At 39.4% G+C, this 19380-nt stretch overlaps 1 protein-coding gene across 4 annotated transcripts in view; it reads right to left on the bottom strand.

Annotated features, from left to right (window-relative positions):
• Positions 1–16838, bottom strand: part of LOC136440115 (syntaxin-8-like) — a 30496-nt gene extending 13658 nt beyond the window's left edge. For 2 of the 4 annotated variants that reach the window (XM_066435950.1, XM_066435952.1), the window contains exons 1-6: positions 11705–11874; positions 10686–10785; positions 8848–8942; positions 8133–8243; positions 5376–5503; positions 3848–3940 (exon numbers count right to left, since the gene is read on the bottom strand). In XM_066435950.1, coding sequence (XP_066292047.1) covers positions 3848–3940; positions 5376–5503; positions 8133–8243; positions 8848–8942; positions 10686–10785; positions 11705–11859 — 682 coding nt within the window. In that variant the 5' untranslated portion in view covers positions 11860–11874. Of the gene's footprint in view, positions 1–3847; positions 3941–5375; positions 5504–6450; positions 6562–8132; positions 8244–8847; positions 8943–10685; positions 10786–11704; positions 11896–16775 lie in introns of those variants that run through there. The other 2 variants (XM_066435953.1, XM_066435951.1) reach the window with 2 other exon arrangements.
• Positions 16839–19380: the final 2542 nt, after the last annotated feature.

Below are 19380 nucleotides of genomic sequence, written 5' to 3'. Positions count from 1 at the left end.
AACTTGAACTCTGGGGCGTCTGTGGAGTGGGGGTCTATCAGTGTAAAGATAAAGGGGGTTTCTCAGCGTGTATAGAGGGGTTAAGATTCTCTTAAAGTGTCCTGCCAGGAGCAGTATTGTGAAAAGGAACAAGGAAAAGGTAATTCAGATACTTAATGCTATTTTTACAATGCAGTGCTCAAAACTTTCTGCACAGAGGATCATATTTGAGATGATGTTACATGGTTATTATGCAAATAATGATGACCTCATTTGAGTCATAACCTTTTTCAGCATTTCATACCAAAATAACAAAAACTGAAATTCGGCGAGCTCAAATCTCTATGAAATATTCACAGCTTTTGTATATTTTATGCTAATGACTTCTAAATTTACATAATCTTTGCAAGGTAATGTGACTAACTTACACGTCACAAGTATGAAATCCCTATCATTTACCGCTGAGAAGTTATGGCATGTATAGAGGACAGGTGTGTACAGGTAGTACCTGTATAGAGGACAGGTGTGTACAGGTAGTACATGTACCTGTATAGAGGACAGGTGTGTACAGTACAGGTAGTACCTGTATAGAGGACAGGTGTGTACAGGTAGTACCTGTATAAAGGTGTACCGGTATAGAGATGTTTTATAGCATTAGGTGTGTACTTGGTGTCTATGTTCATTGAATATAGTGGAAAAGGGGGTCTTGGCCCTTCGATAGTGAAAAGATTTTGAAAATGTGAGATAAAAACTAATTTCTTGATGTTATAAGAAGGATTTTTTGGTCAGTTTGGAGGATCATGTCAACAATTTTTCACATTATATTTATAATCTATAAGACACGTAAATTCTTGCAAAGTACCATTACGCTAGTTGAAAATCAATATAATAGTTTATCAAATAATATAGTTAATTAATCTACTAATTTAGCGTGGTAGTCACAAATTAAAGCATGGTGGGCCGTTACGCTAAAATGCACCAGCTAGAACCCTGATGTCAAGTCAACCTAGTCTTTCTAGTGAGTCATGTGTTACTTAATCAGACTTAGAGTTCTATACAAAGTTGTCCTAAAGGGGTTGTGTACTGTAGGGGACAGCTGGCAAAAGTCATCCAAAAGTCACCCGAACTGACCTTATCTCACTAGGTATTCCGCTGTAAGACTGTAAGCTATTGTCTTGAACTTCTATTTGAAAACAGGTCAATTGACAACCCCCCCTCCCTGTTTGCAGGCCTTGAAACACTGTACCTTTTTTCTGTAATACTTAAAATATTGCTAATTGTCAGAAATCATAATATCGTTCTGTAGATACCAAATAATCATGTCCTAATACAATATGCCTTAAGTTTTAATTTAAGAACTACAACAATGAAGTTACCAATTACACTAGGGGAGGGAGCAGTTGAAGAGACTTCCATCAGATTATATACAAAACAAGGAACAAAAACAGGCTTCAAAGTACACTTAACAGTATTTCAATGTCCAAAAACTTCCATCCACTGGACAGCTAAACATGTCTAGTTGCCGTTTTTGGAAAAAGCCGGGGTTCGACTCCTGCATTCTAATGCACTAGACGTGTTTGAACGTAAACAAACCCTGATCTTACCCCCTGCAGCTGAGAATCGCTGGTCTAGTAGGGGAAAATCCCCTCCCAAATGATGCAATTCTATACCACAACAAAGGTCAAAGGTCACAATTTCTTTCTGGATTTGAAAATTAAACACATGTCTGGTCCCCCTGCCTGAAAACTGGCCAAAATTGACCAAAGATTTCACCAGGAAAAAATTCTCAAAAATAATAACAAGAAAAATAACGTGGACATGCAAACTGGGCTTTGTGCGCAGGTCCATTAACCGGTCCCTCCCCACTAACTTTAACTTTGTCTGAGATAAATGACGTACTAGATTTCACACACGGATCGAGAGGTTATGGGTTCAATTTCTGACGTTGTGTCCTTTGGAAATTAAAGCATTTTACGAGACTTTCCTCACTCCACCCAGGTGTAAAATGGGTACCTGACTTTGGTTGGGGAGGTAAAAGGCGGTGGAAGAGGGATCGGATCCATCTTCCAATACCGTACCCTATAGGCACAGTGGATTAACAACCCACTACAGAGAGATAGAAATTGTTCTGCATGAACTTGTACGACTCTACTAACAGAATTCCTTGTCCTTAACCCATCTCATCTTGATTAAAATGCCACAGTTCTTTCGTAACAACAATCCCGTGGCGTGCTTGCCACCTAAACGCCGCGACCCAGAGAAATAAATCTGTCACAGCGACTTATGGGAAGAGTAATCAACGACTGCTCTTTCGGACACGCTCGATCGACACACAATGACGTTTCCACACTCTGGCTGGCATAGTTGAGACGTTTGTGAAATGACAAAGGGCCCTTTTCACCCTTCCCTCAGCTAGGACACTGCCGGGTCACATGCAACATGTGTGGTGCGGTGGAGGGGATTCTAGGAAACTAGAAGTCTTGTTTCCCGGCCAAAATGTCTCCGCGACTGGAATAGCAACTGATCTCAACAAAAGACTTGGATGTCCAATAACCTCTAAAGGTTTGAGCAGAAAAAAATTCTTACCTACAAAGTGTCAAGTAAAAAACAAATCTCAGACACAGAGGCAACATTTTTTAACCTCCAAAGTATCAAGTAAAAAACAAATCTCTGACACAGAGGCAAATCTTTTAACCTCCAAAGTGTCGAATGGAGTAAAAAAAAAAATATGGACACAATTAAATTTTTAACCTACAAAGTTTTAAGTAAAAAAAATCTCGGACACAGAGGCAAATCTTTTTAAGCTCCAAAGTGTCATGTAAAAAATAAATCACAGACACGCAATTTTTTTAACTTCCAAAGTGTTAAGTAAAAAGAAATTGGACACAGATGCAACTTTTTCTAACCTCCAAAGTGTCAACTAAAAGAACATTTTGGACACAGAGGCAATTTCTTTTAACCTGCAATTTCTTTTAACCAGCATTTTTTTCAAGAGAGAAATAATCCACATATAGACATCAGGGACTTACAACCATTCTTAAAAGAGACTGGGGGCGCTACAAACTGCACACAAGGCCACTCATTTATTCCATCACAAAGACTGCTAAAGTAAAAAAAATTGGGTTAGTCCAACTTTTCCTCTGTATTTGAAATTACAGATATTAATCCTACTGCAGATCTGGACCATATTGAACACATAGAATTTTTTCGTTTCCAAAAGTTTTTCACAGTCTATGTCCTAGATGATAAATAATAACTAAGGTACATTGATTGTCAGAATCATAATCTTAACACTAATACATTTCTGTGAGATCAACTCTATGGTAAGGTATGATAACCCCATTTTCCCAAAAGCTTGGGACTCAGTACATGTAGCAGCCTAGAAGAGACACCTTGTGAAGAAAAGCAGTACTGCAGGGATTTACCACTACCCTTACTGGGAGTGGACCAGGTGACCGAAACAATGATTTGTCTGTTGCACATCATGATTTGAGCTTTTACACAGAAGAATTGTTTCTGAATTGTTCTATTACCTAATAATTCACCAATACAAGATGATTCCACCAGGGTACATAATTCCGCCACCATGAAGAGATATGTCCATTAACAGATCTCCAACCCAACGTCTCCCAGTATAATGCACTCCTGTATATCTGAACAGTGCATACCTGGGGGGTGTGGCACTATAGATCTCTTAAACACACTGTTTTTCAAAGTGGCAGATTTATGTAACCCAGCGGATCAATGTTAATGAATTTAGTTAATCAAAGTTTACTTAAAGTTTTCTGATTGGTTGTCAGTCTAATTGGATTACCTCTCATTGGTCATTTTATCTGCCAAAGTGAAGAAATAAAGTTCAGTGACCAACCGTTTTGAAGGTCCACCTCGTCCCCTATGGCCTGTCCGAGTTGTTTCTGGCGTGCGATGATGGTGGACAGCACGTCCAAGCCTTGGTCTTGTTCTGGACAAGAAGAACAGCAGAGGTTATTACAGAGACCTTCTTAAACCATTAGTTTGTTTCTGATCTAAACATGATTTCCCATTCCCACCATTTCTACATATTATACATGTCTATCTATTATATAATCTGCATCTGTATCTATATAGCCGGTATAACCGCCCTTTGACTTATTAAACACACCAGCTTGGCAGGCATGCGGCGCAGCAGCAGGTGGTTATATTAAATTGAACAACCTGTCACACCTAGCTTTTGCACATCTAACTGTAAGAGTTGTTTAAATTAAAGCTATCTAGTGAGGATGTTCCTAATGTAGTGGCAACGAGTAACACTCTACGATAGTTCTATGGGAAAACACTTTTTGAACACCTCAATTCTGGATCTAACTTGTCATATTTGACCTTCTTTCCTTCTTCCTTATCCTTATTCATTCATTATTTCCTAAAAACGACTTGTGAAATGACCCATAACAAGAAGCCACAACAAATGACTAAGTTGCTATGCATGTTGTAAAGTATGTAGACCGTCGTTATATCCAGCACAAAAATTTGCTTGCCAAACAAATTTTCAACCGTCTTCATTTCACTTCATCGGCTACTAAGTCATTGCTTCTTGCAGGGATTTGATTCCCAAGCAATTGAGAGGATTCTTTCACAGTATTTTAAGTTAGCGGTCAAAACTATACTGTTGCATGGAAACACATCACGACAGCACTGCAAATGTAAAACCAGATTTAGTACATCTCATTTGTGACGCGTGTCAACCTTTCCCAAAAACTGGTGGTCAAAAATGTGTAGCCAATTTTGTTTAAAAATCATATGACCAACATAGATGTGCTTTTCGTCTAATAGACCCCTTTCCATCGGAACCATTCTCCTATAGCAGAGCTGAACCCACATATACCTCCTTTAGGTTGGGGCTCTGCTTGCTTGGCCTATACCCACAGATCCAATAAAGATCTAAAATTCTGTACCTGATAACAAGTTTGAACGCAGAAAGTCATTCAACGTTATGTTCGCTCATTTTGCCTTTGAATATTAATGAGCAGACCTTATTTGACACAAGCTTTTCTTTGGCATAACACTAAGGCATAGACTCAGTTTTTTCCATGTCCTCAATAGTGCTTTGGTCAGGCCAAGCAAGCAGAGCCCAAACCCATGTATACATGGGTTTGGTTCTGCTATAGGGGAATACTGTAAATGCATTTAAGTTCGTGTAGTTTTAATTTCGCGGTAGGGACAAAATGGAGTGCTTGAGACAAGAGGACAGGAGGGCAAAAAAGATTTGCGTTGGTTCTAAGGTTGCGGTGAAGAGCTTACCATGAAAACTGCGAACATAAAACCACCACAAACATATCTGCATTTACAGTAATATAATATAGGAACATGTGAAGCTGTAAGAGGTGAGAGGCGCAGCTCAATATTCATAAATCTGTTACCGTCCATAACTCTTGTCTGCTGCTGGCGGATGTCTGACACGCCCAGCCCACGGGTTTCCTCCGACTCCTCGGTGGCCCACGGGTCGTCATGGAAACCTGCTGACCCTTGGTTACCAAACAAGTTGGACCTGATGGTGACAAACAATCAACAAATTACCAAAAAATGTTACGTTAAAGATTTATGTTATATCAATTGCATTCATCACAAAAAGTTTAGAAACTTAAATTTGATCAATCATATGGCCCTTACAACATTTATAAACTATCAATTGCATTGTATCAAATATCATTTGAAAGCTTATTAATTCATTTAGTGTCTTTTTCAATGATTCCGTTTGCTATAATCATACATTCATGGGTTGAGCACCAGGGCTACTTGTGTGAGTATGTTGCACAAAAAAGTATAAAAATCTCCCTTGATCATAATTATGTCTGTTGTTTTTTATTAATTACCATATAGCGTGTTACATCATTGGAAAGCTGGCATATTTCCTTTAGAATGATACCTCATTTGTTATGATCACTTTTGGTGCTGTTGAGCGTCATAACATAGGATTGATCCAATCTAAGTTTCCAAACTTCTTGTGCTGAGTGCCCATGTACATAGCCTTCATTCAAATATTACACAAATCACAACAAATGTATGTTAACTTGACCTAGCACCTAAGATTTCATTTTTTTTACAATTATAAGCATCCTGATCATTAGTCTTTTGACAGTTATAAATACCAACATATCAATCAACATTTCATTGGTTGCAGAAAGTATCTTCTGCATCAAAAATCATCCTGATGCATGCAGGTCAGAAGAGACACCTTGTTACAAAATGCAGTACTGCAGGGCTTTACCAACACCCTAACTGGGGGACCAAACAGTGATTTGTCTGTTAATTGGTATGATACTTAATGATTTGAATTTTCACAAAAAAGAATTGTTCGATCATTTGAGAAATTACTAAATACAAGACACTACATATTAGATTAAATTCAATCATTCTGATTTACATGTAAAGTGTTAGACATCTAACGAAGAGTGAATGCAGTGATCTGATTGGTTGTTAGTCTAACTGGATTACCTCTCGTTGGGAGCCGTGACTTGGTCATTTTTACTAGCATCGTTCAGTTGTTTCTCTTTGGATGCGAGATTGTCTAACATGTTCTGTCGTCTTTCTAGTTCTCTCTGAGTTCTGGCACAAGGCGGTTAAGGGCACAGTACACTACAGGAGGTCTTTTATTACAATACCTTTTTGGTACAGATTCAGACTTCATTGTGGAAAAGCCATAGATAAGTTGAACGGGAAGAAACAATGGATAACTTTTTAACCTTTAGCACACTGAAGTAGCCATTTGGCACCCAATTCGCTATTGGTTACAGAGGTAGGCAGCAGGGAGAAGGTTAATGATAGATCGGGGATGGAAATACTGGGACAGGTGCATTATGTACATTTGTGCACCTCATTTTTGAACATGGGTGCACCAATGCACCAAGATAGAGAATGGTCTGCCAAATTGAGTGTTATAAAAGAAAACATTAATTGTTGTATTACCTGTCCAAAATTTTGAAGTTAGCTATATCATGTTGTATATAATAATAGCAGTTAAGATCCAAGTTCTGAGGAGAAGTAGTAAGGTTTTTAATTAGTTTTGCTGACATTCTTCTTTACTCTATCTTGATGGTGCACCCAATATTTTTTTTCTGTGCTCCTAAATTTGTAGGATAGATGCACCAATGCACGTATTCACAAATATTCAAGTATTTCACGCCCTGAATATAATAAAATACTGGCCTGGAATCCTTCCTATATATTCTACATGTAGCTAAACTTCACTTCTCTGATTGCTAATCCCTGCAGAACAGTTTGACACCCATCTCCATTTAAATGTGTGCTTCTTGTGTCATCGGCTTAGTCAGAAACAATACATGTACATGTATAACGTGATCAAATTTCTGAATGTATGACAGAGGACCATGTGACTCAGAGCCAATCAGAGCATTTGCATATATTTGACGCAAATATTCAAATGCCAACTTAATCTATATTTTAGAAGTTTTTAATGGGTCCAAGGTGACTTGGAAGGTATGCAATCAGAAAAACCACAATGTGATATGGATACCAGTGGATTCGTAGTCATGTGGGTTAAACCAGTCTAGAACTATACATGTACATAGCTTCATCCTTTACCTCCTTACTGCTGCCTAACACATGTAACTAACACACTTTGGTGCCAAAAGGCTACCTTACCACGTTGAAGGTTAATGGAGATGGAACTTACCGAGATCCACTGACAGAAAGGAAGAGCAAGAAGAGATAAACAAGTGATCATAATAATTTAGTGTCCTCAAATATAACAGTAAACAGGTATTCAAGAATAAAACTAGGAAAGGGAATTGGTCTAGTATTTTTTTGCACAAGACCAGGGCTGTCTCCAGGACCTATCGCTCCGTCCCGGGACAGAAATTTGCTTGTTGGGACAGACAAAAATTTCACCGTCTGTCAAAAAATCTGAATATTTTTTCACATAAAATTGATGACAATGTATTTTTATAATCTTAGAATGACAGATATAGCAACGAAACTTGATAAGATGGGCTACCAAACAATGCGAGGGTATGAAAAAAATCCTCAATTGGTAGCCAGCTTTGAAAAGTTTGAGATAGTCCTGGACAAGACAAACCCACAATGCATCACACAGCACATGAGCACTTCAAACCGTGAACTAGCCTATATTCACCACAGATAGTTAGCACACAGATTACCTTCCCTCGCTGGCTTCTGGCCGATCGTTCCTGAACGCGTCTTCAATCTGCCTTTCCTTAGCGCTCAAGTTATCTAACATGTCCTGTCTTCTCTGCATTTCCCTCTGTGTTCTTAACGTCTCGGTCAAGGGGTTTGATTGGAAGATGATAAAAGAGAGAAACGAAGGAAGGAAGAGGACAAGCAACACCGTTTTGGAAGACCCACAGAAAAAAAGGGAAAGGTACATATTGGGGTCATTCTAAATGTACAGGTACAAATAGTAAGAGCCAGAGGGGTCATTCTAAATACAGGAATACACCAGCAGAATACATCAGAATACTATAATATTCTTGTGTCCAATGTATTTTGGCGTAATCCTGTATTTGGGAGGACCATGCCCAGAGTGACCAGTCACCACACTAGTTCTATCTCGGATACATGGAGTTCTCCTACTATCAGGAATACACCAGAATATACCAGAATAGTATTAACAGTTCTGTTTCCAATGTATATCACCTTATTCCTGTACGCTAGTTATACCATGCATAGAGTCACTAGTCAGAGGAGTTAAAGCATGGCGGAATACATGGGGTTCTTCTTAATACAGTAATATACCGGAATACTGTATTCCGGTTTATTTCTACCCTCCTTTACATGTTTCTGTTATATTTCGGTGTATTTCTGTAATTAGGAGAACTGTGTCCGGACTGATTCAAGCACTTCCTGGTAGGATACATGTGGTAGGCTGAGCTGGCTTTAGACAGCCCCTGTCGCAACGTAACCAGGTCGCGGGAAAATTTCTTCATCTGTACTCTAATGGCAGAGTTCAGCTGTAGAAAAAAAGAATGGAATTGAGACACTTAAGTTGAAGTGAAGGTAAAACAAAAAATCGTAAGAGTAAATGGAACAAAATAACAACTTTCGAAGCAAGATTCAACTGTAATTTTGCAAAGTATTAAAAAGTTGGGGTTCAAATCATTTGACGAAGGTACTAGCTTAGGTATGAGGTCCAGGAACACTAGTTAAGAAATGAGCCAATCAACTGCTTATATATATGCAATATGACGGCATAAGGCCTATGGCGTCCCCCGTCTCTACAGCAGGGTTTTCTTATTATCTACATGTATTTATTTATTGGTTCAGCATGTACATGCCAGGGTTGCCCAACTAGCCGGATGCTATTACTAAGGGCGAACCCATGTGCGGTCATAGGACTGTAGGTTTTGAACCACTAACACCGGGAATGACCCCTACTCTTTTCAATAAGTGAAGTGGGTCATTAACGTGCTCAAGGTGTGGCTCTCCTCAAACCTGGGACCTCCATTTAACATCCTATCCGAAGGACGTTCCTAACCAAAGCTAGGTACTCCTTTACACCTGAGTGAGGTGAGGAAAGTCGTGTAAAGTGCCTTTCCCAAGGGCACAACATTTCGAAAGAGGGGGTATAGAGTCCCACCATACCAAGGGAAGGTTAGACTCTCTAGATCTGACAAGTATAAAATTCAGATTGACCAGTAATAGGCCACAATACTGTCACAATACCGTCAACTGTGCCCTATCTGACAGTAATTTCTGCCCTCAAGGAGCCTTAGAATACCCTGTTTTAGCTAAAACTTTACACTGTGGAAGGGGAGAAAATCCACACAAGCCACATCATACATCTGTCACTCCACCACCTCATGAATGCTCCAATTTTTTTCTAGAAAAAAACCTGGCTCGAGAGCACAAAAATAGTGTTCATCTGAAGCGTTTGGAAAGTGATTAAGGCAATGTCTGACTCATCTAAAGCAGGCTTATCCATCAAAGCCATTATCTGCTACGTATGAAATGTGCCTCCTGAAATTGTGCCATTCTTGCATATGTACATTGTATGGCTATAACGTATGACCAACAATATATAGTACAGAACACTTATGACTGTTATTTGTCGTGTTTCCTTTCAAGTTCTCATTACGCAAATACTAGTAAACAGCAACGAGCAGTCAACACTACAGCAGGGTTTGAGAGTTTTTGAGAAATGTACTGTCCCAATACAATTGGTCCACCAAGAAATGCTTTTGAATTGTACGTACAGACACTGGCAATCTACGAAGACCAATACCTACACATGGAAAAATGTCACAAATTTTAAACTGATTTCTACTGAATTCCGTTTTTCTTCTACCAAATTGAACAAGGTGGCTTTGTGGTCCGGCTTTTAATCTTTAGCAGGCCCGAATGTTGTACCGTTTGGAAAGAGGCTTAACGCCTATTTCCTCACTCGACTCTGGTGAATATGAGTACCTAGCTTGGTTAGGGATGTCCTTTCAGATGGTATGGTGTTTGAGGCGAGTCACACCTTAAGCACATTAAAGAACCCACCACACTTATCTATAAGTATAAGGGTACATCCCGGTGTGAGTGGATCAAACCTTACAGTGCGGTCTTACACAGTTGACGGTTTACCAAATACAGGTATGGGAACAGACAAAATAGGTTATTCTATGGTAAACTGATTTTTACACTAATTACAGTCATATTTCATTGTTTAACTTTACCATTAATCAAATGTTGATTACTGAAATATTACTTACCTTTGAATAGTTGGCCCCACTTCTTTGCTGCTTGTTTCTTTCGTGGATTTTCTCCAGAATTTCCTGAGCTTGCTGCTCACAGCTGGAAAACTCGGACAACCTGGGACAACAACAGACAACAGAAAATAAGCCCAAAAAATGACTATTCCAAAATTTTTGTACAAATCTTAATATGGTGTACCTGTACCCATACTTGAACAAACTAAAACACTAAGTGTTAATCTAGTGGATAGAATTTGTGAAGACTTAGTTAGATACTAGTAGTTAAAGTCTTCCCGCACCAGATGGTGAATAGGGCGGTGCCCATCTCCATTTCAGTAGCCCTTGGGCCACACAACTTTCTGCAATCACTACAGCAGGGGGCTAGTCCAAGCGGTGTGTGTTTAACTGCTATACTCTTTCCCAAATACTTAACAGTGACAGCAGTGAGTATGTACCATTTTTAAAGTCTTTGGTATGACTTAGCCGGGGATCGAACTCACAGCCTATCGTATATGCAAGGCAAACACTGTACCAATTAGGCCATTGCACCAGTCATTTTTGTGGACTAAAGAACTTAGTAAGTTTGGCAAATTATTTGTAATACAAATGATTTTCCAAACTTCTTTAGGTACCTACATACCTAGACCACTATAGCTATACCTGAAATTATGTAATCAAAATAAGTTTTAGCTACAGAGCCCTTAATAACACTGACCAGCTGGTTATATTACACCAAAAACACGAGGAAACATACAAATTTGTTCTGGTTATACATACAAAATGATCTATATCATTGTTTCTCACATATACACATACTATTGAATACAATGTGCATGTACTAGTATAAAGCCTACAATGCATGTCAACAACAACTTACTTACTAAATAATATGCACCATTCTTGCTTTTGCATACTGTGATGCCTCCTTATATTGTAAGTCATTACAAATATTAAATTTCATATCTTCACACATCATTGCACAAAACACACACAAGTGTTTCTGCACATCACTAGTTTACGGAATGGTGGATACATACATTTTGTCTTCAACTCCAAGAAAGAAGTCTATAGCGGGCAGTCTTATACTGGAAATACGAACGCACAAAACGTCTGGATATGCATTCTGAGCAAGGCCACTTGTTTCGCAGTCACTAACAAAACTGGCAGTAGACAAATGCATTAAACTGCCCATGCTCGACCTCGGACCCTTTCCAAAGTCATAATGGATACTATGGCCAAAGTTATGAAATTCTTTGGTTTACACTCACCGCAGATACAAGCCATCATACATACACTGTAAAACTTGAAACTTTTGCATTGGTTTTATTTCCGCATTTTTTGCAGTAACCTCTCCAGTGAGCACAAATGTGCATTTCCAATGTATTGCAACTGTAACAACAAAACTGCTTTAACCGCAAATATAACACATTGCAAAATCCTACCGCAAAACAAAGCACTGCGAAAGTAGATAAATCTACAGTAGCTATCCGCTTATTTCTAAATGCTCGATACAAACTCTTCATGCATATCTAGCTGTGAGGCCAAAAAATTTACATACGATTAACAAAAAAACAGGTTTCAGACTTTTAGTTTATCATCAGCTTTGGATAAATAACCAAGTGATTGATTTATTTCTGTATCGCTATACTACAATATGTAGGAAACAGAGATTTAACTTGGACTGGCCAAATGGGTCTCATGACAGCCATTATCCTCCAGTCATCACAGTAATGACAGATTCCAGTTGGTGCCAGTGTCCTCTTATACCAATAACATCACGTAGGGCAAGGCAGAACATACTGGAAAGCAAGGATTAATACTCGTAGCTGCATAGCCGTGTAACTGCCCTTTGGCGTACTAGTAACACACCAACTTCGCAGGCACATAGTGCAGCAGCAGCTGGTTATATTACACCAAACACACCTAAATGTCTGCAACTGAAGCGATCTCTACTAGTAAGTAAAGATGCCCTTACAGTACTTGGTGATGACAAATTCTACTCTATGATATTTGTAGGAAATTTTGGAAATACACATTTTTGAACACATCAATCCTAGGTTGGTACTTCTTGTTCTTTTTGACTTTGAGGTGGTATTGGATATCAGTCGGTCCATCCACCAGTTTATTAGTCATTTTGTCTGGACATTTTTCTTCTGTCTTCAAGTAACATATCATCCACTGTCTGTTTTCATTTTGGTGACACTAGGACCCCTGTCGTAGTTGTAATGTACAGACTCTGGCAGCTCGGTTCTGTACCCTTTCCACTTTATCTTTGTCCTTCTTTCTATTGTAATGGATTCCATACTGTATCTGGAGTATAGCCGGTATAACCGCCATATCTATGGCCTATTCCAGCTGAGGTTCATTCCTCTGATCACTTCCCTAACCGAACAGTCTAGCATTCGTCAATAAAGAACCGTTTCGCATTTCAATGTATCAGTACTCTAACCTCTCAAATAGAAGTACCCCCTGGAATAGAAGTACCCCCCCGACAAATCTTCAAAATGTAATATAAGTACCCCCTGGAATAAAAGTACCCACCGGAAAATTACAAAAATCGACAGTCGAGGCTAGGTAAACTGTGTCCATACATGTACAACTGTCACTGTCAGAGGGAAATAAGATAATAAGCAGGTAGGTAACTTATATTTAGTCAATTATGCCATACCTATTAAGTATATAGATATTGAACAGAATAACTGTCCATAGCTTGTTCAAATCATGATGATCTTCCTCGCCTCTTCGTAAAATATAATAGTAATATTGAAAAATTGGGCATAGGTTCCCCGCTATGACCCCTAACCGGGGGCCACGGTGCTTTCAAATTCAACAAGTGAAAATGTACATGATACATGCTTTTTCTACTTGGAACTTGAAGCAAGTGATCAAAGAAAATTGTTATATCATTTTATTATGACTGACAATCAGTGACATATAACAAAAATCATCAGAGTGCTTAAAAATGTACCTGATCATATTTTCTAAAGACATCAACCACAAAAAAACACAAATATGAACACAGTCCTTCCACAAAAGAAATATGTCTATAAACTTTTGCTCCATAGCGTCGAAAACAAAGTGAGACGCTCGGATTTCGAGTCCCCGCGGTAAATCCCACAATATTGAACAGAGATCGACTGTAAAAGTAGCTCAACGTCACAGACCGCACATACTAAGAAGTTACCCATTACGTGTTGACACTAGAAACCCGCGATGAACCGCCTAAATTGGGAAAATCTTACGAGTATTTAAAAAAATGAACCCTCTGAAAATAGATATGGCCTTGTGTGTCTATCGTTGCCCAAAAAATATAATATTTCCATGCGTTTACGGTATCATTTTAAAGATCGGTATCCGCACTACGCAATATGCTGCTAGTTTTACTGTCGCCATGCCTGAGAGTGGCGGCCATGTTTCGCGATTTCGCGCTGTTGTTTACCGAATCATATCGGACATATTTCTGCCGTTTTAGAGATTTTGTGGCCTCAAAACACATATTACAAGGGAAGTTAAGTTATGATTGTTGTTTTAACGTGTTACATGTCTTCTGCGAACAAATAATTCTTCCGCCGCGCTGCCGATACTACGGATATAGTGGTCAGGAAATTATTATTCCCCGTGCAGGCGTGCACCCTATTCCACACGTTTTTGATCAGCGTGCTTTGGTTTACGATATAAACAGAGACTATCAAAGTTATTTATATGAAAATTGTATTTTAAAATGTCAATGTCGCGTCTTTTTTTCCGGTTTACTTTGTAGCGTCATAGCGATATCGACCGATATGTTACGAGTGCCGCCAGGATACTTTTCACAAGGCCGTCAAAGCGGCGAGAAAATCAACGCAGGTAGGCCGAAAAATAGCGAATTACGAGCAAAAATACCGGGGAAATATGGGCAGATAAACCTTAACTTACGATTTTAGAGGGATTCCTGGTATGCAAAGCCTCAATTTTTCAAAAAATAATAAACATACCGTCTAGAATAAGAACGTACCGGGTGGAACTATAGGCGAAAAAAAATAAACGTACCGGTACGTTTATTTGAGAGGTGAGAGTATGCTTATTTGGGAGATACATGTAAGAGTACTAGCATGATGCGAGCACTGGGACCCAGCATGAGACTTCCACAGTGCAAACGTAATACACCTGTAGTTCTACTAGTAACATGCAAAATTGGATGAGTAAATTGTAATTTGGTATTTCAACTTCAAGCAATGAAGTATTTGCCTTTCCCAAGGGCATAACGTTAATGGGACAAATCAGGGGATTTGAACCCAGGATTTCTGGGTTCTGGGCCAAACCTCTTGCCACTACGCCACCGAGACGCCACTTAAAATGTTGATAATAGTTCTGATTTGCTCTGAGTCACAGACTGTGACGGTCTTCATAACAAGGTTCAAACAAGCATTCATAAGTTTGATGCCTTTTATGCTTCTGAGAGATGTTGCTGTTTCAAAGGACTGCTATGATGTTTGCTCTATAGTATGTACAGGCTTTCTAATTAGTAATTACTACATTCAGTTGTGCCGAATGGCTGAGCAGCTACTGAGCTAGGCTAGCGGAAACGAGATCAAGGGGTCACAGGTTTGATTCCTGGCATTCCTGGCTAGACGTTGTGCGGTTGTGTCCTTGGGAAAGACACTTAACACGACTTTCCTCACTCCACCCATGTGTAAAAATGGGTACCAGACTTCAGTTGGGGAGGTAAAAGGCGGTGGAAGGAGCGGGTTGGGCTCCACCTTCTATTTTTTGATACTAAGACATGTGGATAACAACCTACAACACCCCGCCCCTACAGCCTCAAAAAGGCTATGGGACTACCTTTCAATTCAGTGTTACGCAGTCTTTGGTCTCTCAGTCAGTGCCAAAAATGTTAGATCTCCAAGCAGATGCTAGAGTGACAGAGTGTAAGTGTAACAATATTTTCTGACAGACACCCAGACATCAAAGTGGCTGCCAGATCGAGAAGTTTGACAATCAGAAAACGTTACATCTTCTACACTAATATCTGCTCGGAGGTAAGTCGCCATCAAAAGTGTCTTCAACAAACCAGCTGAAAATCACATGATATTATTATATTATTATGATCATGGTACGGTTTATAACGTTCTGTATATCACCTTTAAAACTGTTGTTGTTGTTGTTGTTGTCCTTGTTTAACGTCTATTATTTCGTTAGACATGGTCTCCAGGTGCTGTGCTGGTCGCTAGGTTTCAGTTCTTGTTGATTTCTCGCTAGGTTTTTAGCACTTGGTGACTTGAGGTAGCGTGTTGCTGGGTGTGTTTCAGTTGAGCACGTCGAATCTGCGAGTGCTCTCGATGTACTGGGAGAATGTTCTGTACATCTGTGTGTTGATTACGTCTGTGAGGTCTTCTCTCATTCCAGCTAGAGTGACGATGTCCGTGTGTCTGTTCTCCGCTGGCGTGCCGTAGGTCTCGTATGTGCTTTCGATCTCCTGCAGCATTTGGTGTCTTTCCCTTTCATAGCGGGCGCAGTGGTACAGGAAGTGGTTGGTAGTCTCCGGGGCGTCGCAGTTAGGGCAGTTTGGAGACGTCTCAGGGTTCTTCCAGTTTTGGTAGGCATTGAGTTTAGTGTGGCCACTGACTAGTCGGTTGATGTTGATTTGTGTGCGTCTCTTTCCAAGTGCTTTTCCTTTCTTCTTCATGTTCATGGCTATCTTCTGCATGTGTTCGCTTTTTGTGTTCAGCTTTGTTCTTCGGTCCCATCTCATGTGTGCCTGAGTTTCAATGTGTTTCGTGGCCTGTTGTCTTGTCCATGATGCGTTCATCTGGATGTTAGCAGCTTCAGCTGCTGCTAACTTTGCCTCTTTGTCTGCAATCTCGTTGCCGGGTATGCCCATGTGACCGGGACACCATGTGAACTGTATTGTGTGTCCTTGTAGATGGAGGGAGCGTAGCTTGTTTCTGATGCTATGTACAAGGCTTATACAAGGTTTTATTATGTTTAAAACCATAATTCAAGCAACAAAAATGCAATATAACGTAACCTACTATGAAACATATAAGACATAAACTAAGTGTCTTCATAAAATCTCGTACACGACTAAAAAAACGTGAAAGAAAAGTGCTAGAAAACTAAATTTCTAACCAGGAATCTCCGCCAAAACCCGCCATCTTGTGTGCCCCACCTTTGACCTTACTTAGGGGATCATCCAAAAATATTGGGTAATTTTAGGATGAACTGAGTTATGACTATTCAGCATGAGCTTAGAATTGCAAAAAAATATATGATTTCATATAAATTCGCGATTAAGTGTCATTTTTCTGCTACTCATGCTATTTTTTAATGATATTTGCATAAATGAGACCATCCCGAATAACTGTAAATGGGTGGTCCCGTGCATGTACTATCTGAGCTTAAAATTGCAAATAATTGATGAAGTCATTTAGAAATCCGCGAGACAAGTGTCGTTTTTTTTCTATCTAAATATCTTTGAATAATAATAATAATCTTCATTGCATATTCATTCCCCAAACAATATTTGTATGGATAAAACCATCACGCCAAGTCTGTAAATGGATTGCCCCGTTTTGAAGCATTGTGGGTAAAATCCAAGATGGCAGAAGATGGCGCCACTTTCAAGTTGTCGACTGTTGAGAAGATCGTCAAACAGCAATTCCAAGACAACGGCAAGACGAGGATGAACACGGACGCCGTCAAGTTAACGACGGAGCTGTTGCGCATGTTTGTGATGGAGATGGCGGCCCGAGCGTCAGACCAGGCCCGGTCGGAGGGCGCCGGTGTAGTGGAGGTCGAACACTTGGAAAAGATCCTGCCCCAACTTCTGCTGGATTTCTGAGCCAAAAATTTGATATTTATTAAACTCCCGGTAAGTTTTGCCCAATAGCACTAGTACTGTAATTGCAGGTATGCTATGGAATATACCAGAATGCTCATAAGGGGTAGATATGACTGTAGAATACATTATTCTTCGATGAGTAAATGACACTAGTTATATCTGTATCTGGTTCTGTTACCCCTGTTCAGTTACCTCATGTAACAAAGCTTGAGTAAATAAATAAGATAATTAATGTAACGGTATCCTAGGGTAGAGACGGGTAGAATTCTCATTTCTGTTCTGTTTTTTTTTTTCTGGTTTATTTCTTTATTCATTTATCATATACTTGTTAGTAGATGATCAAAGACAGGTCATATTGACAATATGTAACTAATATGCTGAAGGAAACAAGCATTTTTCTTATGCTATAAGAAACTGGTAGTAGTAAATGTATTTGTCCTTAAGTCTGACATCCCTTGGTCTAATGTCTTAACACTTGTTTCTTAGTGTGGCAGAAAACAGAGAAAGATGCTGATAGAACATCAACCTTCCTCCAAGACATTGGTGCTGAAGAAACCTCAAGACGTGGCACGTTCTTCAACCAAAACTTCAACCATATTCTTCAACCATAAGTCAAGAAGACATCTCTCACAAAAACTTGGAAAACATATACTATGTCCCAGGACATGTGGCAAGTTTTTAGTTATGCACACCATGCAAACTTTTTAGAGGTGACTGGACACATGATAATCTTCCTACAATTACGAGTTGAATAATTGATAACACTTATTGTTGTTGTTGTTATAATCTTGATTTATGCAGTTTTTGTAAATAAGGGTACAATAACAGTCTGATTATGGCCGATTCCACTGACGCGCGGGGTCAGGGTGCCATAGGAAAAATCTGTTATGTGGTTAAACGTACTCTTTTGAAAAGAGTGTACGGTTTTCTAAAGGAATGTATGCTTTTCTAGAGGACGCTTTTGTAGCAAAATGTACGCTTTTCTGGCAGAATATATGCATTCTAGAGAAATGCGCCCTTTTCTAGAGAAATGTATGGTATTCTATCTAGAGGAGTGTGCGATTTTTTGTTGAATTTACGCTTTTCTAGCAGAATGTATGCATTTTTGGTGGAATATGTGCTTTTGTGGGGTAATATACGCTGTTCTAGAGGAATGTATGTACTTTTCTAGAAAAATGTCTGCAGATCTAAAGGAATTAATGCTTTTCTGTGAAATAAAAAATGTCCAGATTTGATTATGTGTGTGGTGCACGAGCACACATTCTAAGGGAAGGCTACAGGCTGTTAGTCTGAGTACCATCCTCCGTAGTGACAGCTGGCTCAGGGCTTGTCGCTTGCTAACAGCGGTCACTACAGAGGATGGTACTCGGGTTGTTACGCATGATGAAAGCTAGATGTTTGCACTGGTCCCAAACGAACCCCAGAACAAAAGACTGAGACAGCCCTAGGCAAGTTCAAAGGTGTCTGAGAGAACTCTCATCTACCATGTCCTTCAGACAAACAAGATGAATATCACCACATTCCAGACAAACCATAAAGACGCTATGGGTGTCGAGTATCTTTTGAACTGTTGTCATAACAGCCTGGTTATTGTTGTTTGGTCAGGCGCCGGCACATTGCCAAGGGAACATTCACTGTCAGGGGAATACTACTAGTACATATGTTAGATATTAATACGAAGAAAAAAAAACGTCTTGTCTTACCAGTACTCCCATTTTTGCTTTTTGTGCGTTTCTTTCTCTGTTTGCATGATGATTTAAATTCTTAACACGAGGATGTGACCATAGGATATTGTCTGATCTGATATGAGAGTTAATTAATTAAATACTAATGTAATTCACTTTATCGTCACGGTAGCAAACAAAATTTGACGGTGGAAGGAAAATTGACATT

Source organism: Branchiostoma lanceolatum, chromosome 8 (assembly GCF_035083965.1).
Source record: "Branchiostoma lanceolatum isolate klBraLanc5 chromosome 8, klBraLanc5.hap2, whole genome shotgun sequence".
NCBI lineage: Eukaryota > Metazoa > Chordata > Leptocardii > Amphioxiformes > Branchiostomatidae > Branchiostoma > Branchiostoma lanceolatum.
Note: the sequence above shows the minus strand (reverse complement) of the source record. Positions and strands in the feature narration are given on the sequence as shown.